At 41.7% G+C, this 22,381-nt stretch overlaps 1 protein-coding gene across 4 annotated transcripts in view; it reads left to right on the top strand.

The window, feature by feature from the left end:
- Window positions 1-22,381, top strand: part of DNAlig3 (DNA ligase 3) — a 108,364-nt gene extending 85,983 nt beyond the window's left edge. For all 4 annotated transcript variants that reach the window (XM_068390099.1, XM_068390096.1, XM_068390097.1 and 1 more), the window contains exons 20-23: window positions 9,801-9,899; window positions 11,347-11,432; window positions 21,255-21,318; window positions 21,512-22,381. In XM_068390099.1, coding sequence (XP_068246200.1) covers window positions 9,801-9,899; window positions 11,347-11,432; window positions 21,255-21,318; window positions 21,512-21,625 — 363 coding nt within the window. In that variant the 3' untranslated portion in view covers window positions 21,626-22,381. The remainder of the gene's footprint in view (window positions 1-9,800; window positions 9,900-11,346; window positions 11,433-21,254; window positions 21,319-21,511) is intronic.

The raw sequence follows: 22,381 nt of genomic DNA, 5'->3' as shown, positions 1-22,381 counted from the left end.
TCCCATTTACTACTTGCCCAAGAGGTAAGGTCTTGCCCAGTAGTCTACTCACGGATAGGGCTCGCTCATTACAAACAAAAATGTTTAAACTTGGTCATTCACATAGTGCTTGTTGCTCCTCTTCAATTATGCTGATTTGTCTGCAGCAGCTACTGCATCTGGCTATTCCAAGAGGAGACATTTGCCATCTCATGTCTCTGGTTCTTACATTTGCCATCTCATGTGTCTGGTTCTTGGGTTGCAGGTCGAGAGGTTCCACTACTTAGCAAACCTCTGATTTCCTGCTTTCCAATCACTATCTAGAATAAACTTTTGAGACCAGGTTTAGATTGTTTATGCTTCGTTGAGATTTCTAATGACACCAAGAGACCATCATGTTCAATTTCAAAAGAAGCCTTGTTTGCTGAAACTTACAATCTGTAGGATTGTTATCACCAGAAGAAGGATGCATGTTACAGAGCTTGTTGTGGAGGTTGCCTTTTACAACATGGGAAGTAGAGGAACATTAAAGGTTTATGAGGAACTAATGGCTGCTCCTCATACTGTGAAGGTTGGCAGACCAATGAATTTGTCATTTTTGGGCTCAGGCCATGTCGTCCTGATGGAAGGTTCCTTTAAGTAGCTTCCTAGGGTATATTTGATTACAGTGATAATCCCAGAGAATTTAACTTGAGGTCTCCAGAATTCTAACTCCTGGCGCGAATATCCTTAAAGTTTCTCCTTTTAGGATATCGCATAATATCAGGGAATGTATTCTTGACACGCCACATAGCAATCTGCACCACGCAAAGCGTTTACGCTTCGAGGGGAAAAGAGACAAAAATAAAAGAGCCGTTATCAAGTTCCTTTCCTCCGTTACTGCTAAAGTACCCCGATGGCGCTATAATCGTCCATCCAGATGGCGCTATAATCGTCCATCCAGATGGCGCTATAATCGTCCATCCAGATGGCGCTATAATCGTCCATCCAGATGGCGCTATAATCGTCCATCCAGATGGCGCTATAATCGTCCATCCAGATGGCGCTATAATCGTCCATCCAGATGGCGCTATAATCGTCCATCCAGATGGCGCTATAATCGTCCATCCAGATGGCGCTATAATCGCCGCCATCTTTATTTCTTTTTCTGTACTGGTGTCGCTTGATGTTTTTCCCTGTGCTCTCTCGTAAAACAGGATTTATTATGCAATCTCCCGCTGCTTCTGCCTCTGGAAAGTTGAGTATTTGATTCTTATGCTGTATAAATTTAGCTATGGCCATAAAGTAAAAAACAAGTTTAATTAAAATAATTTTTTGGCAGAGCTATTGCCTAGACCGGAGGTGTCTTCGGCGCTATCGTTCGTAACGCATGAGTTATTGCGATAGCCAGAACGACTTTCCTGGTTTAATAGCTTTCCTGGTTTAATAGCTTATATAAATATAATTAGCTATTTAGTCTTCATTGCTAGGAATTAATTATATTATGCCGATAGTATTCGCATCAGTTTCGGCGTTTTAGGTAGCCGATCTTGTTTACGCTAGGCTTCCTAGCCTAGGCGTCATAGTTTACTCTCTTGCATGATATAATAAGTTTTCCTAGTGCTATTAAATTTAAATGAAGATAATAGGCAATTTATACATGTAAGATATATGGATTGCATATAATTTCCTCTTCTAAGATAGTATACGAGAGAGCTTCGATGGGTTAGGTAGTCGATCTCGCTGTCGCTAGGCTAGTAGCCTAGTGGCTTTAGTATACTTTCACACAAATCCCGGGTTACCCTCAAATATAGGGTAATCGCTCCTTCCCTCTGAGTGTAGCCTATGGCTACAATCCTAGTTGATCTTGCCTCGAATTGTCATTTTCGCAAGGTTAGGCTAGGGTTTTTCTGCCCCTTCACCTAGCTACTGATGGTGAGCTTTGGGTTTGGGTCAGAACCTCAGAGTACTTGTCATGTTCTGGCAACTGATCGATAGGGTGAATGTACAGACGCTCCCCAAGATACGAACATCCGTGTTACAAACATCCGGATATACGAACACAAATTGACGGAGATTTCATCGCAAGTTTAAATCTCTCTCTCTCTCTCTCTCTCTCTCTCTCTCTCTCTCTCTCTCTCTCTCTCTCTCTCTCTCTCTCTCTCTCTCTCCGTATTTTGATTTTTAATGCAGTTAAATCTTCTTATTTCTTTGAAAATTATTAAAAAATTCTTTATATCCTTATTCGATGTTTCAATTATGGGAATAGTAACGGATCGGAAGAAAACCACTTGATTTGCCTCTCGCCTTCCGCCAGAAGAAATATAACGTCATCAGACTTTTGGCATTTTTTTTATTAACATATTAGAAATATCTTCAAGATGAATATTACATCAGCGCCAATATGTTACAGAAAATCAGTTTCCCTACAGTTCTTATTATTAGGTATCATGCGAAATCGTTGTAGCTCTTTCTGTGTATGTGTGTGCTCGCTTTGTCAATCGCATACGGGTAGTTAATTCTAAAGCTTCATACAGTATTCAATTTTTCGTTCAATATTAAGCCTTCATATTTCATACATTATTGTGTTTAATTGTGGTTTATTAAAGCACGTTCATGTTTTTTTTAATTTCTTGAGCATTTCAATAATCAACGATTACTTTTGATTTAATTTTGGTTGGGAGATCAGCTGATCTCAAGGTGACGCTGCAGTATTACGATTATGCGCACATATAGTACGAATAACACTGATTTATATAATTTTCTTGATATTCGAGATCTCTTCATAGTGAATATTACAACAGCGCCAATATATTATAGGGTATCACATTTTCTATACATTTCGTTGATAGACCTCATTATTAGTTATACACGGAATACGCACCCTCTCTCTCTCTCTCTCTCTCTCTCTCTCTCTCTCTCTCTCTCTCTCTCTCTCTCTCTCTCTCTCTCTCTCTCTCTCTCTCTCTCTCTCCGTATTTTGATTTTTAATGCAGTTAAATCTTCATATTTCTTTGAAAATTATTAGAAAATTCTTTATATCCTTATTCGTTGTTTCGATTATGGGAATAGTAACGGATTGTAAGAAAATCACTTGGTTTGCCTCTCGCCTTCCGCCAGAAGAAATATATCGTCATCAGACTTTTTTTTCTTAACTTTACGGTAAGTTGTACTAATCTCATAACTAATGATACAGACCACTAAAACATTTGATATCGTTACTCGGTGTTTCGATTATGGGAATGCTGTAGTAAGATTACTCGGTAACATAATGAAAGGAAATCATTCTGTTTGTCAGCGCGCTTCCGCCAAATACATGACGTCATTAGGTACGTGACGTATACTCTACAAAGAATGATTCCGTCGGTCAAAATTAAAATAAAACAATTCAGTAAACTAACCCTCTGCATTTTATTTAACAATACCAAAACAACCATGAAGCAGTTAAATGCACAGTACTGTTACATACAGTAAATACAGTACGGTACAAGTCAGCTGATTTGATCAGCGTGAAAAGGTAAACATTACAGTACAGTACATAATGCAAAAGGCCGCTTGTTTACGTAAGTTTCTAGCAAAAAAAATGGGTAATGGAACAATAAAATAGCTTTCAGTACATTTATTTAAAAAGGAATTAATGTACAGTACTGTACTAAATGTACAGTACACTATATTTACTACGATTTTACTTCGTCAGGTGATTCAGAAATGCAGTGCATATGTATGGCAGATTGTTTGTGCAAGTTTCTATTATGTAGTGTGCAGTTCAGGATAATAAAACAACATACTGAACTGAATTTTACAGTATTATACAGACTACTGTAATATGATAAAGTAAAATATTTGTAAAAACCTATTTTATATGAAATGGGGCTATTTGTTGACTTCTACGGCTGAAAATCGTAGACATCCGAGTCAGGTTACGCCTACCCTAGGCCAAAATTTAACACTAACGACTTACGAACAATCCAGCTTACGAACAGACTCTCGGTCCATATTGTGTTCGTTAGTTGGGGACTGTCTGTACTCCCCTGTCAAATATTGTTGGTTGGCATAGGAGGCTTAGCCTCCCTAGACTGCACTTGAAGGGGTCATGTGATCCCCTTCTCCCTGTGGTTTAGTCGACAAGTCCTGTGCTCGCATTCCCTAGGCTGAAGAAGAGTGGAACTCTGTTTCTATGTAATTAAGGGAGGCAGCTAGATGATGCCGGCCCCCATTACTGTATTAGCAGACCCTAGGCTGGGGAATGTATTCCCTGTCTGCCTAGGATGGCGCCGATACTGAAACAGAGCTTCCTTTAGGTGTGTTAGGGTCGGCATGCTGCCGGCTCCTCTCGCATCTTATACAGGACCCTTTTCCCCTTCCCATTCTGTCCTTTAGTGATGGCCTAGCCATCACATCACTGTGGCCGTTGTCCTACAATCTCGCCGATTTCCGGCAGGCTGTAGGGCCGGCTTGGGTTCCTGCAGGTATGGCCTAGTCGTAAAGCTTCCCTATGGACATGAGCTCCGGGATAGCTGTAGCGGCAGATCTAGCTGCCGGCAGGAGACCCATTTGCCTTAGAGTGTTCTTCAGCCCTTCCTTGGGCTGCCATCCACACGCTACGCTGTCAGATACCGGCATGGAGGTGGATGGGTGGAAGCTTGATTATTTTATATTCTCCCCTTCCATTAGAAGCCTCATTCCGGAGGAAGGAAGTGATTCAGTGACTAGTGCCGCCACTCGTACTTCACCCTTCACTCCTTGCTACCTATAGGTAGTAGGTTGGCCAGGGCATCAGCCGCCCGTTGAGATACTACCGCTAGAGAGTTTTGGGGTCCTTTGACTGGTCAGACAGTACTGCAGTGGATCCTTTTCTCTGGTTACGGTTCTTTCCCTCTGCCTACACATACACCGAATAGTCTGGCCTATTCTTTACAGATTCTCCTTTGTCCTCATGCACTTGACAACACTGATATTACCAAACAATTCTTCTTCACCCAAGGGGTTAACTACTGCACTGTAATTGTTCAGTGGCTACTATCCTCTTGATAAGGGTAGAAGAGGCTCTTTAGCTATGGTAAGCCTTACCTCCCTAGTGAGCGTATGAGAGCCTTTCTATTCCTCAAAGCATCTGCGGATGCTGTTATTCCTCAGCCTCACCCTGAGATCCCTTGCATCCAGATAGCCGTCGACACGGATGTCTCGGATGCGATGAAGGACATCCATCTAGATGATGAGAGGATGTCAGAGGACACCGAAAAGGACCTTCTGGCGGAAGGTTGAGATGAGGAGTCAACGTTGGCACCAGAGACGGAGGAGGATGAAGTCAAAACAGTCTCTTGTTTCATCGGTTCCTGCCCCAGAACCCGTGCCCTCTACGTCCTCTGCTCCTTAACCTGGGAGGTCAGATACCAGCGTCCTGCGGGTCTCAACAGAGACTCAACGTAAAGGATCTTCCCTCGTGTTCCGAGGTAAACCCATGGAGGCATGCTGAGTACATGCCGATTACAAACGTTAAGATCTTTGTTTCAGAGAAGCTGGGAACTGTCCTTATCGAGGACATGGAGTTCTGGCCCAGCTTTGAGTCCTATCCAGACTGCTTCTTTCGTCTAAAGGCGGAACCGGTATCAGAGGAGGAGACAGAGCCTAAGGAGGTCATAGTGCTTGACCATGCAAAGGCTCAGGCTTTTTTAGCCAGCAGCTTGAAGGACAAGGGCTTCACCAATTCAAAGGTGCTGGCCCTGAGCAAGAAACATCCCTCTTTTCTTGCTCCAGTAACTATGGCTTTCCCCTTTGCGGAAAAGTCGTTTAAGGCAGTGATTAAGGCAGTGGAAGCTGGGAAACCCTGCCCTGCACTGGAGGATTGTAGGCCCCTTTCCCTAGCTTTGCCAATGGATCACAAAGACTGGAAGGATATGCAGCTTACCTTCTCAGTCGGGAAGTTGGAGGCTGATATCGCTGGACGGCAGTTCAGTGAAAACCTCCCCAAGTTGTCTGAGTTTTTATTACGCAGGGAACAAGATACAAAGGAGAGACTAGCTGCCTCTCTATCCCTCCAGGTGTCCATGTAGGCAATGGCTAGTCTTGACTTTGTGGGGTTCTCAGACTGTGGACCTCTTCGCAACGGCCCTGAACTTCAGGCTGCCGCTGTATTGTTCCCCAGTCCCAGACCCCAAGGCTCTCTGGCAAGATGCTTTCCAACAACGGTGGGACAACATTGACGTTTACGCCTTTCCCCCCCGGTCTGTCTGATGAGGAGGGTACTCAACAAGACCAGAACATCGGTCAATCTTTCAATGACCCTCATAGCTCCGCTATGGCATCATGCAGAATGGATTCCTGACCTTCTTCTACTCCTAACGGAGCCTCCAAGAAAATTCCCTTCATGACACAATCTACTCAAACAACCACATGCCAACATATTCCACAAAGCTGTAGATTTGCTACGACTTCACGCCTGGAGATTATCCAGCATCTCCTCTCTAAGAGAGGATTTTCGCAACAAGTTGCGATTAGGATGTCTGGATACTTGCGTAAGTCATCAGCAGCACTCTACCAGGCAAAGTGGAAAGTCTTCTGTGGTTGGTGTCGTGGAAGGGGTATCTATCCACTCGATGCCGCTATTCCAGCAATAGCAGAGTTCCTCGTGTATTTGTGTGAAGAAATGCGCCTATCAGTCTCAGCAGTGAAAGGCTATCACTTAGCCTTCAGACTGAAAGGAATGGGCATTTCTTAATCGCTAGAACTTTCTTTACTCATACGGAGTTATGAACTTACCTGCTCCCAGTTGGAAGTGAGACCTCCCCCTTGGAACGTGGTTCGAGTTCTCAGGTCTCTTAAGAGACCTTCCTATGAACCATTACGCCAGGCAACTGATCGCCACCTGACTTGGAAGATGGTGTTCCTGCTAGCTTTGACTTTGGCCAAACGAGTCAGAGAACTTCATGATCTCATACGACATCGCCCATTCAAGGGGATGGAGAGAGGTAATGTTCAGCTTCGTCCCCGAGTTTATTGTTAAGGCTCGGAACCCGGGAGTAGTGGATCCTCGATTCGACTCCTTCCGGATTTCTAGTCTCCGTACTGTAACAGATGACCCAGACTATCTATTACTATGCCCAGTGAGGAGTTTGAGGCTGTATCTTAAGAGAACAGCTGCAGCCCGTCCTCGTGTGCCTGCACTATTTGTCAGCATAGGAAGGACCAAGAGGAGGGTCACCAAGAACACCATCCCAGCGTGGATTCGCAGGGTCATTGACAATGCGCTGAATCCAGACCTTCCAACGTCACATTGCCCCAGAGCTCATGATGTCAGGGGCATAGCTACGTCCCTGGCATTCACGAGAAACTATTTAGTGACGCAGGTTCTTTAAGCTAGGGTGTGGAAGCGTCAGACCACGTTCACATCCCACTACCTGCAAGACGTGACCCACAGGAGACTTGAAACGTTCTCTATCGGTCCTGTGGTGGCTGTACAACAGCTGGTTTAAAAACCTCAAGCTCCTTAATGGACAAGTAGGCGAAGGTTGAGGGCATTGTTACCCGGTTTTAGTCTGCATGAATGAAAAGGTTTGACTGGCCCTTATTCTTTTCATCATTCTCCTCTCTCTTAGTGAAAGCAGCATCCTGGGTTCTCTGCATAGCTGACCTCAAACCACTGCAGGTAAACCATGCTCCCTTGTATACCTAGTATTAAGATTAATACAGTTGCATCCCTATACCCTGACGAGGTGGTATTGGGAAAGTCCTGGTGCACAGTTTTTCCTTCTAAAGAACTCTGAATAACTTTACCAGGACAGTCACACTTATACATACCTCAACAAACTGTTTGCGTAGGCCGCGAACCTTGTGTAGCAAGGTTTTAGCAAGGCGCAGGGACTCCTTATTTCTTGAGTGCTGACACACTCAGATAAGGAGCCCCTGGGTAAAGCCAAAAAGCCAGATTGGCTGGGACGTCCACCTTTCCTAATGGGTGAGACCCCTATTAAATAGCATGGTTTGCATTCCAGCTACGGAACAAATGGCAAATTCGTAGATAATTTGTATTTATCTTAACTATACAAACCTTAGCTATTTAAGCAAACTTTCCCACCAGCCCTATCCCCCTTGAAGTCCTACCTCCAAGCAAAGTGAACTCAATCACAGGTGTGTGAGGCGGAGCGGTAGCAAGCTACTCTCCCTACCCCCTGCTAACTAGCGGTGTGGGTAGTTAACCCATGTTAAAAATGATGGCTTGTCATTTCAGCTACGCCGAAAGTAATACCCCTATTAAATAGCTAAGGTTTGTATAGTTAGGAAAAATACAAATTATCCACGAATTTGTCATTTTATCAAGATTGGTAGGTGAAGTGCTTGCTCTTTCAGGCAATGTCATCCACACCAAAGGTTGGTCATCATTCAGTTTGTCCTTTGCTCCCAAGGTCAAAACTATGGCTCACTCTTCTGGTATAGAAAGGACCTTCATATCAGTCCTTCTGGAGGCCTTGCTTTTGCTGAGGATCATCTACTTGTCAAGTTAGGGTTGTTTGGCATGACGCTAGGACTAGTAATTTCAGAGATATGATGTAAGATTTCACTTCCTTTTATCAGCAGAGACTTTTTGTATCTTAGGAATACAATGTCATATCAGCTTTGCGGAAATATCTACAGAGGAAGCTTTATAGGTGAGAAACATGAGATGAGTATTCTTGAATTAGCTTTTGGAATGCAATAGACCATATATGTATAGATGTTGGACCACTTGCATCTATTTGTTAAATATAGTGATTGCAACTAGTCATATTTTATGTTAAGGAAAGCTGCCCATTCTTTTTCCTCCTGTCTTTAATAATTATTTTACTTATCCATCATTCATCTTTAAGACATATTGTTGGATTACAAGATTCAAATTCTGTCGATAGTTAATTGATCTTTGTGCATTTGTTGAATTGATGGTATTGCAAACATTTCTTACTCAGGGTATAACCTTTATGTAATGGCCTTGAACTTTTCTACTCCATTTTTTGTTTTACTTTGTATGTTCCAAAGTGCTTGCCAAGACCCAAATCAGAATCTCCTGGCTATAGCTGAGGATTAAATGTTTTTGACCCTCCCACTAGAAGGGTAATTAAAGTTATAGTAAAGAGTTGGTCAAGAAATAAGGCCCTCCTCGCAGTGTTTCAAGCTACATGGTTCAAAGGTGCCGATCTGCTTACAGTTGCCCTGTAGTGTTTTGTTACAATTGTTTATCCATACTAGAGACTTCACTATAAAGGTGGAATAATGTTTCACTGCAAATTAAAGCTAATTTTTTTTAATTGATAACAGTTTTGCAATTCAGGGTTTCTTTTTGTCTTTTAACATGTGTCCTTTGTCTTTGGGAGAGGCAGTTTCCAATGCTAAAAAACAATCCCTTGGAACTTTCATGCAGATCTTATCAATGTCTAATTAGATATGTGAGTTTTTAGGAGTTGAGATTCTGGCTGATTAGGTCTTATAAGTTTGTAATGAAAGAAACTTTTTTTTAAAAATTAAATTAATTTCTTCTCTGCAAACCGCTAGTTATACATAAACTAAATTCCCAACTTCCTGACCTGCTATTTTCATGTATTTCCTTTATCTCTCAATAGAAACTCAAATATTGATAGTTGCTTGTATATGCTGGATTCACTCATGGATATTACCAAATGACTGCTATTTTTCAAGAGGTAACAAAGTCTGGAGTACTTTTTAGTCAAAAAGCCTTATGTGCAGTAAAAAAGAATTTTCTACTCAGTTTTTCTTTTAGCAAGCACTGTTATATCTTGTCATCTCTTATCTCTTAAACATTTTCTATATTCAGTTTGATTAAGAATTTTTTTTTATTATAAATTTATTTACAGCTTTGTAAATATGGCTCGGTATGTTACAATGACAACCCCGCTCATCTCATGATGTTTGGTCATCCAGAAATTCCTCGTTCAAAGCAACCAACTACTAATGTAAGAAACGTTACCCTCTTCATTTCTATATCTATAAGTCCTTTTTTTTTTCTTTTTAAATTTCAATGTATAAACTTTGTATTCTTGAACCTACAAACTTCTAATACAGTATTCCCTCGCTACATTGCGGCTCATGTTTCACGGTCCCATTGAATTGCAGTTTTTTAAATACAGTATATGCTCTTAATTTCGCGTATTTTATGCTAAATTGCGCAAACCCGTGAGATAAGAAAAAGTGTAAATTCAGATAGAAACAGCGAGTTGCGGCATATTGCTTTATCTGTTCTCACGTGAAATCGTACACGGCACGTTATTGGCTGAGAGGCGAGAGTCAACCTATGAGAGCATGGAGATTTGTATACCGAGAGCTGATTGGTCTTGAAGAACAGCGTCACCGTGCAATATCTCAACTTGCAGTTTCTCCCAAATGCGCATCAGTTGTGTTTACGTCGCATTACATTAACTTGTATTCCTACGTTTAGTGAGGTTTTAGCATCATCATATTTTTGTTTCAATCTTTATGATGCCATTCAAATGTCCCACTCCTTTTAAAGCCTTTTGTTGTGATCTTAAGCAGCAAATGAAGATGTTGACCATAGTTGAGAAGGTGAAACTTCTCACATGTTTAAAGAACACATAATTTTCATGGCTGTTGGATGCCATTAAAATGTAGAGTTGACCGTTTGCTACATTAAGAAAGACGAGATGAGTATCATAGTCATCATTCAAGCCAGGCTGCAATATCTTCAACGGCTAGTAGGACCTCATACTCGCAGAGGGAACGTAAAATTAAAACTTACTATTTAATAACTTTTAATAATGCTTACCGTAACTGCTTACATACTCTTTACTTTATGTAATGTGCAAATATTTTTTCATAAAAAAGAAACTTTTCTCTTTAGTATTAGCATGGGTTAGGTTTATAAGGTTCAAGATATACATAAATAATAAAGTAGAGAGGGCGTTTGTACTTCACGGATTTTCACCCATCACGGCAGGCCTGAAACTGATTGTCAGCAGTAGGTGAGGGAATACTGTATGTTACTACTTTGGAACTGTAGTTTCTTTTGATCTATGTTTTCTTTCATGCTGATTTAAAATTTATGTAAAATTATTTTATAATGTAATAGAGACTTGTTTAGAAATCTTTAATATTTTTCTATATTGCTTTATAATTTATAGTACTGTATAGTATTTGAAACATGGGGTAGTATTTTATACTAGCTACAATTTAAAAAAACTCTATACAGTACTTACATTTTCAGTTATACCAAAGCTAAAAGCTTATTCATACTGTACTAATTTTCAATGCTGGAAAAGTTGAAAATGGCAATTCTGTTGGTCGATTCTTTCTGTAATAAATCTTGATGTAATTATGAAACAGAACCAGTTTTTTATGTTATCTACTATTGTCAAATTGAATAATTAAAAATCATTTCTTGTGCAGCCTCTGCCAGATTTTTTAACAGGGGTCCTAGTCAGCATATCCAGTCCTGTGGAGAAAATTGACTTGCTGCGAAGATATGTAATTGCGTATCCTTTTTTGAATAGCTGATACAGTAAGTAGAAGCATATATTTTACCGTATACATGTATACTATATTACTAAAAAGTGAGTCTTCGTGAATATTTATGATAATTTAGGGTAATATATTTTGTAATAATTTCAAATATCCGTAGAGGATTCACCATATTATGAAGCTTCATTTGTGGTGGATAACGGGGAAGGGTGGGCTTTGGCACCCTAGCGTACCAACCAAACTTGAGTGTGAATCCCTTATCAGGCTGGCTGGGAGGAACAAAGAGAAGAAAAAAAATTTTTTTTTGTATGTCGTCTACCTCCCAAAATTGGGGAAGTGCCGTGTCATTACTGTTGTCATCTTTGCTACAATCAACTAGCTTAGCCTTTTCTGGCTCTTCCCCCTTAACTAATAGCAGTGTTCTTTAGAGCTTTGTACTTTTGACTTGATTGGCAGACAACGTAACATACACATAAGAGATACTGTTAGGGAAACACTTTTCATTACAATTACAGTATTTAAATCACAGTATTGACACGATGCACTACACCAATGGAATACAGATAATAAACTTTAAGCTTATAATTTGTCACCCTGTCCCCTCTCCTCCACAGTTGAAATCACCATCACATTCTCTTGATGCTTCATCTTATTTAGCTCCAGTAACAGTACCATTGCGTGTTCAATATTTTTGGTAATTGTATACCGTCTGAACTGCTTCTCATCAATCCAGACAAGCAGAAAACTTTCAGCATTAAGAATATGTTGGGCTTGATTCTTCAATATCAGCACAGGCTTCCCGTCATCTAATGCTTTGATATCTTTATTCTTTAGAATTGTAACTGTACCAATCATGGAGGTTACAAAATGAACGTACAGTTTTTGCAGGTTGACCGCACACAAGATCTAAATTTTCCATACTGTCTTTTAATCCTCTTGGGGGTCATTGTCATAAGATTTAATTTATAAAGCAGCACATATCGTCATTATATTGAACAATGGCAATCACATCTTGACAAAGCATGCGGTCACAACTATACAAAAATCAATTCCAAAGGTACAGTCAAGAAATAATTATTCTGCTGATGCTGCTCACCAAGTGAAAGAGCTTGGCTCTGAGCAAGGGGGCCTTTTGAGGTACATAAAAGCAAAATGGGGTAAAAAGCTTGAGAACATGGTGTTGTTGGGGAATGAGTACTGCGAGACTTGATTTCTGTGTATCACATGCCAGTCTCATTAATATTTGTTCACAAAAAATACTTGTACGGAGCAATATTTTGCTCACTGACAGATACAATGCTGGTAAATCTAGAGACTTGTTTATAATTTCATATTTTTCAATATTAATCTTACCCGATGATCATGTAGCTGTCAACTCTGTTGCCCGACAGAAATCTAAGGTCGGGATACGCCAGCGATCGCTATACAGGTGGGTGGTGTACACAACAGCGCCATCTGTGAGCAGGTACTCAAGTACTTCTTGTCAACAAGAACTCAATTTTTCCTCTGTCGTGCCACAGGCAAGACCTACTAAATACGCTGTCCCTAACTGGATTTGTTTTCACAACGTTTTGGTGAAGTACACTATTCCAGTTTTGAGCTTTCGCTATGCAGGGGTTTTATCTTCATTTCAAAACTTGAACTCGTTTTGGATAGATTTAATTATGGTGACGAAGAGAGTATGGACTCTCTTTCACTTTTAAATGGCCGACCCTTCCCTTAGACGGAAGTGTTGGTGACGAAGAGAGTATGGACTCTCTTTCACTTTTAAATGACCGACCCTTCCCTTAGACGGAAGTGTGTTTAGGTTTTTAGTAATTTTGCTTAACAAGTTATAGATCTATTTATTTTATATCTCTCCGCCATTTATAGGCCTCTTCGATTAACTTTCCATTTATTATAAACTTATAAAAAATTAATTTTTATGTTTGTTTATATGCGACCTTTCCTAATAGTAGGCGGTCCTTACTTGGAACCGAAGTTAATTAACATTGAGCCCGTCATATCGTATTTCCTTTTAAGAATTTATACTTTTTTAATTTTAATGTTTTTGAAAGAATTTCTTTGATAGTCTCGTACTGTTTTCAAAGATGAACTAACGTTTAGTTTAGTCTCCGCAGTCGTTGACGTTCAGTACGTTCAACATGCGCTCTATCGTTACGATAGAGAGAGAGTATTTCACGGTTTCACGTTGCAGTAAGAGTAAACCGATTCTAGCGTTTCGTTCATTCTTTCTTAGCTTAAATGGTTTTAATTCTAATAAAGGAACTTTTTATTTGGGAAACCTTTCAGTTTTTTTTCCTTTAACAAATAATATGTTTTAACGATATATAATTGGGCTCATCTCTCAGGTTCTAAGTCAAGAGAGAGAGAGAGAGATAGAGACGGAGGGAGAGAGAGGAGAATAAACGTTTCGTTCAAGCGGGTAACGTTGTTCTCGTTTTTTACTCTTCTCCCTAGTCGCTATAGGGGAAGAAGGTAAAACGTTTCTAGAGTTTTATTCTTGTTCCCAGGCTTTATGCGGTGAGAGATTTTAAACGTAGTTTATTTGATCTAGTGTTTAGTCTCTTTTCCAGCCACTGAATTCTTTATCTTTCATTATGTTTTTCTGTTGCATTGTAAAACTGTTTTCGCAATTACTACCTTTTAATGAAGGATAGGATTGCGTGTTTCAGGTACAAATCACTTAAAGTTTCGAGTTCAGTGAAATAAGTGCAAACAGAAAATCAAAAGTGATAAAGTGATATGCGCAAAGTGTTACAGTGTTGCGTTCGAGGGTTCGTCTGTTCGTGCCAGTTGTTCACCTAGTCCGATACCTCTTACAAGCTCCCAAGCCCAGGGGAGAAGTAATGTCGAAGGACTTATGGGTTCCACAGGCCTTGATCGACGAACAGACGTTTCCCTCCGTGGTTTCGGGTATATCTACACACGTTGCCGACGTGATCACCCCACCCACACAAAAACGAGAGAGCCCATTTATTCCTCGTCTGCGGAAGAGGTTTCTCGCAGAAACCATGGGCCAAATCTTGCAGCTTTTAAGTGCAAGTCGGTCCCTTCCGCGCAAGTCCAACGGCCTAGGTGTAGCCACTGGGTCAGTTCGGACTCGCTGCAGTCTTCGACGACTGCACACCTTCCGAGAGAGGCAAGGTGGTACCGCAACAGGCAGTAACTCCGTCTGTTGCCGCACCAGCTGTTTTAGACCCTCAGTCACAACGGACAGTAGCTCTGTTTGTTGCCGTCTTTTATAGACCCTAGTGGTCCATGCTACAGATATGCAGTCTCAGCTTGCTTCCTTCATGCAGGAGTATCGTGCTGAGAAGGTTGACTCTGCACCTGTTAACCTACAACCTGCCACGGTTGTGCGTTCAGCAGATACTGCGGCTGCCTGCTCCCACACTCCACCTGTGAGAGCTCCACCTCCGATGCGCAGTCGACCCTGCCAGACGCATGTTCATGCTGCACCCTCCGTTGACATGCGTGAGCTACCGCATCAGCAGTGGGAAGGTGCTGTCAAGCTGCCGTGTTTTGCCACAATGCGGCATGCTCCGCAACCCACGGCAGTCCCTCCCACGCACCAGCACTCCGCTTTTGTTGTTGCCAGCTCCCACACTCCGACTGCGGAGAAGGTTGACGATGCACCCGTTGGCCTACAACCTGCCACGGTTGTGCGCCCGGCATGGCTGCCTGCTCCCACACTCTTGTTGTGAGAGCTCCTCCACCCATGCGCAGTCGACCCTGCCAGACGCATGCTGACTCCCACAGACACATGGAGCTCTCCGTTGCCGTGCGTGAGCTACCACAAGCTGCCGTGTTTTGACACGGTGTGTCAGCCTCAGCAACACACTGTGGTTACCGCCACTCGCCCGCAGCAAGCTAGTCAGTCAGGAGTTGAGGCTTCCCCACACAGCTTTGGTTGTTGCCAACTCACAGACTGTCTAACAGTTATATGACATTGCCTTCTGGTGTGCTACTAATACACCAGTGCTGTATGTCCTCACGCACCTGTTGGGGTTGACAGTTCAGTTTTTGACAGTTCACAGACTGTCAAGCAGTTACATAACGTTGCCTTCTGGTCTGCTGCTAATGCACCAGTGCTGTATGTCCTCACGCACCTGTTGTGGTTGACAGTTCAGTTTTTGACAGTTCACAGACTGTCAGGCAGTTACATAGCGTTGCCTTCTGGTCTGCTGCTTATGCACCAGTGAAACCCTCACTGAGATAACCTAGCTTTTCTCGGACATGGTTCCTGTAGATGAGAAAGTGCTGTTCTCCCTCCTTCTGTTATTCCCTTGAGGACTCTGTCATTTGGAGAGGAGCCTTAAGCTGCTTAGCCTCCTATGGACTTTAATTAAAGCATAACATGCTTCCAGGGAGGGTAAATGGTTCCGCTTCAGTCGCTAACCCCGTCTGTTGCCACACCTGCTCCCATAGACCTTGGGCTTTGTTGCAAGACATGCAGTCCAAGCTTAGTCCCTGATAGAGGATTTTTTACGGAGAAGAACCTTCTTGCCAACGACCTTCCTACCGGTTGGTTGTACGCCCTGTTGACGCTGAGGTATCCTACTCACGTCCGCCAGTTGAGATGGTTCCTCCACCGGTGCGACCCAGTGTGGGTTGCCAGTCGCACGTTGACGTTAAGCTACTCTCGGAGGTGGTTGTGGACGTTCAGTGTGTCACTGGGAAGACGTTCAACAACCAGCAGAGGTGACTTGTTGTGACGCAGTGCGGCAACCTCAGCAACCCGATAAGGGGTTGTCTGCACTACCCAGACAGTCTAGACAGTTTCGGGTTGTCGCTGTACTTCCTCGCATCCCCATGGTTGACAGTTCACAGACTGTGCAGCAGTACCATGATCTTGTGTCCGGCTCCGTCACGCATCCACCAGTGCGACCGGATTCAGCGAGTCAGACGTTGCCCACTCCGTTGCCGTTTCCTCATCAGTTTCGGATGAGGAACCCTCTGATGAGGACATGGCTGAACAAGACGATCAACCCCCAGCCCTGCTATCCATCCAGAAGATGCTGAAGAAGGAACACGGCCCTGTCAGGCTGTGGATGAGTCTGGTTAGGACACTGTCATCCGTGGTTCAATTGGTGTCACTTGGAAGACTACACCTCCGTTCTCTTCGGTTTCATCTAGCTCTTCACTGGAAAAGGACAAGACGCTAGAAGCGGTCTCGATTCCGGTTTCCGGAAGATAAGTCTGGTCTGACTTGATGAAAGGACTTTATCAACCTTTTATAGGGTCTTCCCCTGACTGTTCAGACTCCCAACCACGTTCTCTTCTCAGACGCATCGGACGAAGGCTGGGGTGCGACCTTAGGCGGTAGGGAATGCTCGGGATTATGGAACTCGAGTCAAAGGACAATGCATTTTAACTGCAAGAAGCTTCTGGCAGTACGTCTGACCTGGAAAAGCTTCAGGTCTCTCCTTCAAGGCAAAGTAGTGGAGGTGAACACGGACAACTCCCTGCTTTGATGTTCATCTCCTAGCAAGGAGGGACCTACTCTCTGACATGGTGCGAGTTTGCAAGTGACCTCCTCTCCTGTTCAACAGGTCTAGACTTTTCACTAGTAACAAGTTTCTTCCAAGGCAACTTGAATGTCTTAGCAGATTGTCTCAGTAGGAAGGGACAATAATTCCGACATATTGGACCCTCCACAAAGATGTATGCAAGAGACTTTGGGTCACCTGGGGCCAGCCAACCATAGATCTCTTCGCAACCTCGATGTCCAAGAGGCTCTCAATACTTTGCTCACCTATCCCGGACCCAGCAGTGGTTCTTTTAGATGCCTTTCTACTAGATTAGTCTCATCTAGATCTATATGCATTCCCTCCGTTCTAGATTGTCAACAAGGTACTGCAGAAGTTCGCCTCTCACGATGGGACAAAGTTGACACTAGTTGCTTCCCTCTGGCCCGCGAGAGAATAACTTACCGAGGTACTTCGATGGCTAGTAGACGTTCCCAGAACTCTTCCCCTAAGGGTGGACTTGCTACGTCTGCCACGCGTAAGAAGGTACTCCAAGGCCTCCACGCTCTTCGTCTCACTGCCTTCAGAGTATCGAAAGACTCTCGAGAACTAGAGGTTTTTCGAAGGAGGCAACCAGAGCGATTGTTAGAGCAAGGAGAACATCCACCCTTAGAGTCTACCAATCGAAGTGGGAAATCTTCCGAAACTGGTGCAAGTCAGTTTCCGTATCCTCGACCAGTACCTCTGTAACTCAAATAGCTGACTTCCTCTTATATCTGAGGAAAGAGCGATCTCTTTCAGCTCCCACTTTCAAGGGTTACAGAAGCATGTTGGCATCAGTCTTCCGTCGCAGAGGCTTAGATCTTTCCAACAATAAAGACCTACAGGACCTCCTTAAGTCTTTTGAGACCACGAAGGAGCGTCGTTTGGTTACACCTGGTTGGAATTTAGACGTGGTTCTAAGATTCCTTATGTTAGACAGGTTCGAACCACTTCAATCAGCCTCCCTGAAAGATCTCACCTTTAAGACTCTTTTCCTGATATGCTTAACCACAGCTAAAAGAGTCAGTGAGATTCATGCCTTCAGCAAGAACATCGGATTTTCATCCGAAACGGCTACATGTTCTACATCTTGGTTTTCTAGCCAAACACGAGCTGCCTTCTCGGCCTTGACCAATATCGTTCGATATTCCAAACTTATCGTATGGTTGGAAATGAACTAGAAAGAGTATTATGTCCTGTAAGAGCTCTTAAGTTCTATTTTAAAAACCTTTACGAGGCCCGTCTGAAGCTTTATGGTGTTCAGTTAAGAATTCATCTTTGCCTATGTCAGAGAATTCTTTATCCTATTATTTTCAGACTGTTAATACGAGAAGCTCATTCCCTTCTGAATGAGGAAGACCAAGCTTGGCTGAAGGTAAGGACACACGAAGTTAGAGCTGTCACAACTTCCGTGACCTTTAAACAAAATAGATCTCTGCAAAATATATTCGACGCAACCTTTTGGAAAAGCTAATCAGTGTTCGCGTCTTTTATCTTAAGAATGTCCAGTCTCTTTACGAGAACTGCTACACTCTGGGACCATTCGTAACAACGAGTGCAGTAGTGGTGGGGGCTCCACCACTACAATTCCCTAATTCCAGAACCTTTTTAATCTTTCTCTTGAAATATTTTTGGGTTGTCCGGAAGGCTAAGAAGCCTTCCGCATCCTGGTTGATTTGGCGGGTGGTCAAATTCTTTCTTGAGAAGCGCCTAGATTAGAGGTTGTGATGAGGTCCTTTAGTATGGGTTGCAGCCCTTCATACTTCAGCACCTAGGAGTCGCTCAGCATCCTAAGAGGATCGCTAGGCTCAGTAAGGAAGACGTACTTAAAAAGGCAGAGTAATGGTTCAAGTCGACTTCCTTACCAGGTACTTATTTATTTTATGTTTGTTATTTTGAATAACTGCTAAAATGAGATACGGGATACTTAGCTTCTTATGTTAACATGTATGCTGGTCTCCACCCACCACCCTGGGTGTGAATCAGCTACATGATCATCGGGTAAGATTAATATTGAAAAATGTTATTTTCCTTAGTAAAATAAATTTTTGAATATACTTACCCGATGATCATGAATTTAAGGACCCTCCCTTCCTCCCCATAGAGAACCAGTGGACCGAGGAGAAAATTGAGTTCTTGTTGACAAGAAGTACTTGAGTACCTGCTCACAGATGGCGCTGTTGTGTACACCCCCACCTGTATAGCGATCGCTGGCGTATCCCGACCTTAGATTTCTGTCGGGCAACAGAGTTGACAGCTACATGATCATCGGGTAAGTATATTCAAAAATTTATTTTACTAAGGAAAATAACATTTTTATGTAATTTGTCTAAGTCAGGTGAAAAGAAAAAATATAACGTATTTTCAGCAAAGCGAAAAATCTATTTTTGGGATGGCCATGTCGTCCTGATGGAAGGTTCCTTAAGGCACCTTCCCAGAATGAGAGTTCTAATGAAAGGGGAGGAATGCATTTGGTTTTGATTCTAGCTTCCATCCAGCCACAAATTCACTGCGGGTTGCAAGGCTTGTGGATGACAGTCCAAGAGAGGACTGAAGAATTCTCAACAGTATAATGGGTTTCCCAACGGCAGCCGTCAGGGCCGGCTCAGCCTTTTCCCGGAGCATTTGCTTCCGTTAGGGAGCTGGTCGACGCGGTAACCTAACCACCGCTTGTAGGAACCCCGCTGGTAACTCTGTCAGCCCGGCAAACGGGGATGATTGTAGAATACTGGCCAAAGGAAATTTGTGACAGCTAGCCCGACACTAAAGGACAGAAGGGGGGAGGGAAAAGGGTCTTATAGTTTACAGGGGAGAAAGGGGGTGGTAAGTATGCCGCCTACTTTCAGCAGTAAATCAAGGAAGCATGGCGACATTGTTGGTTATAAGACATGTCTTCTGGTCTACAAGGGAGAAAGGTGGTGGCAATTATGCCGCCTACTTTCAGTTGTAAACTAGGTAGCCTAGCTTCCTTTGCCGACGTCATAGCCGGCAGAGGAATAACGATTCCCTTGTCGATGACATTGTTGCCTGCAAGACAATACACCCTGAGTTACTGTCATACTTCAAAGCCGGGATACTTGGAGGCAAAGAAGATCGACGGTAAAACACTATCCATGTCAAGCCGGAGTTAACTACTCGTTGGCAGAAGATAGGGTCGCTGCCTGGGATGGCGGCGCTCAGGGGGGAAGAAGAGTTTTTCCACTTTTCTCTAAAAGAGAAGCGTATTGAATTATTCCAATAATTCTAGGGGATATATATATCCCAGACCGAATTGATAGAAACGATACTAGAGGTTAAACAATGGGATTAACATTACTAATGTATACTAAACGGGTTAGGCTAGCCTAACAAGTGGGGAGCACGGCTATGAGTGATACCACCAAGGCCCTATTGTATACGAAAGAAACGTTATGTTTTGGAAGAGGAAATATTATACTGTACTGTATATGTGTATGCAATCTTCACTAGTATAATTTTGCCTAACTAGCTAGAAAATTCTTTATAGCTAAATACCGGTAACGTCGCACTACTAACTAAATAATTGCATTTATAACGTGCAACACCGGTCTCAAGATGGCTGTCTCCAGAGATGGCAGTGCTCCGCTTAACACCTAAATTATGTTAATTTAACTGAGAGAAGGGAGCTGAAAATTATACACAGAAAAGATTAAATCAACTTTCCAGAGGCTGGAGATTGCATGATAATATTCCTTGGAATCAGTAACAACACCGAGAGAAACATGGGAGAGCACCGTGCTTAAATGCTACGATCAAAGGAATAATGCGCCGTAGTAGTACGGGGAGGGATTGCATCGGGTACATTGATAACGGCTCCCCTTCATTCGCCACTCTTCCCCCTCAAAGAGTAAAATCTCTTCGGGGTGAAGATTGTTGTGTGTCGTATCAAAAAATACGTCTCCTGATATTATGCGATATCCTTAAAGATATATTAAGGATACTCGCACCAGGAGTTAGAATTCTGGAGACCTATGGTTAATTCTCTGGGAGTATCACTGTAGCTAAATATCCCTCAGAAAGCTGCCTCAAAGAACCTTCCATCAGGACGACATTCTTAGAAATTAATATACGCATTGTATTGACATATCAAATTTCTTTTTAGTAGATCCATCAAACAAACATGGTAACCTTTAATAAAGTTCATGTGGGTACACATACTGTATGTAACTAGATTTTCCAAGTTATTTTTGTTGTAAAAAAACATAAATTATATTGATATAAAAAATCCATAAGAAGTTGAATATTCTATTGATGAATGTACAAGTTATGTAGAGTGCTTTTGATTTCCTTAACTTCTGACTTAAGATATGGAGGAGAAATATTGCCTGAATTTCGTTCCAGTGAAGCAACGCATATCATCGGTGAAAAGGTAATTTTTTTTTTCAATTATTGCTCTGTTTATGCCATAGTTAAATGATATACAATACTGTAAATAAAAAATTTTCTACTCTGCAGTAGCAAAAAAAAATCACTAATGATAGTAATATTGAACTTTGTTATTCATAAACGCTAATCTTATTATCAATTATATTTCATTTTGATGGATTTTTATTGTAATTCAGGATTCTTCTTCTAAGGCGTCGTCCTCATCTGATGGGGCTTTGGTATCATCTGACTGGCTGTGGGACAGCATCAAGCTTCAAAAACTTTTACCAACTAGGCCTTACACAGCTTAGCATTTCTGTTAATATATTCTACAATATTTTTCTTATCTTCCAGTTGAGACAGTACATTCTTGAAGTTTTTTAACGTATCTATTTTTATACGATATTACAGCTGTAGAGGTGTCTAAAACTTGTTTTATTCTGTTCTTTTGTTTCATGCATGTTAGACTTGCATAATAGATATGCATTCTATGCATTATTCAAAACAATATGGATACAAATACTGATTTTTTTTTTACATTTCCCTAGAAAAGTGAAAGGAATACTAGAGTCAACAGCTAGATTTTTTCCTGGAAAGAACACAGAGATCATTATGAGGTATTAATAACATGTTTTATCCTATTATTATTGTCATAGAATATGTCTCATTGCAGAAAGTAGTGTTCTTTAAAATTATGATCCTTAATATCTATAGGTCTAAAGGTTAAGACCCAAATCTTTGTTTGGTGTTGTATGAGAGATAATTTATGCTCTTATGTGTAGAGTTTATATTTAATTGATTTTCTTGTTCTAAACAAAGTTTTATAAAATCACATGTTTACATATTTGCAAATTTTTTCTTCTGGTAATTAGTCTATAGTGGTTTATAGAAAAATCTGTGGTTTTTCCTTAGCATTTGTACTATAAGATCTGTACATTTGTAAATTTAATTTAATCCATTTTAATCACAACCAGATAGTTATTAAAGCTTAAGTATTAGAATATTGTGATAAGTTTCGTTAATTTATATTGTTGTAAGGATGATATTTATATATACTTTTTGTGTGA

This window comes from Palaemon carinicauda, chromosome 16 (genome assembly GCF_036898095.1).
Source record: "Palaemon carinicauda isolate YSFRI2023 chromosome 16, ASM3689809v2, whole genome shotgun sequence".
In the NCBI taxonomy this organism is placed as follows: Eukaryota; Metazoa; Arthropoda; class Malacostraca; order Decapoda; family Palaemonidae; genus Palaemon; species Palaemon carinicauda.
Note: the sequence above shows the minus strand (reverse complement) of the source record. Positions and strands in the feature narration are given on the sequence as shown.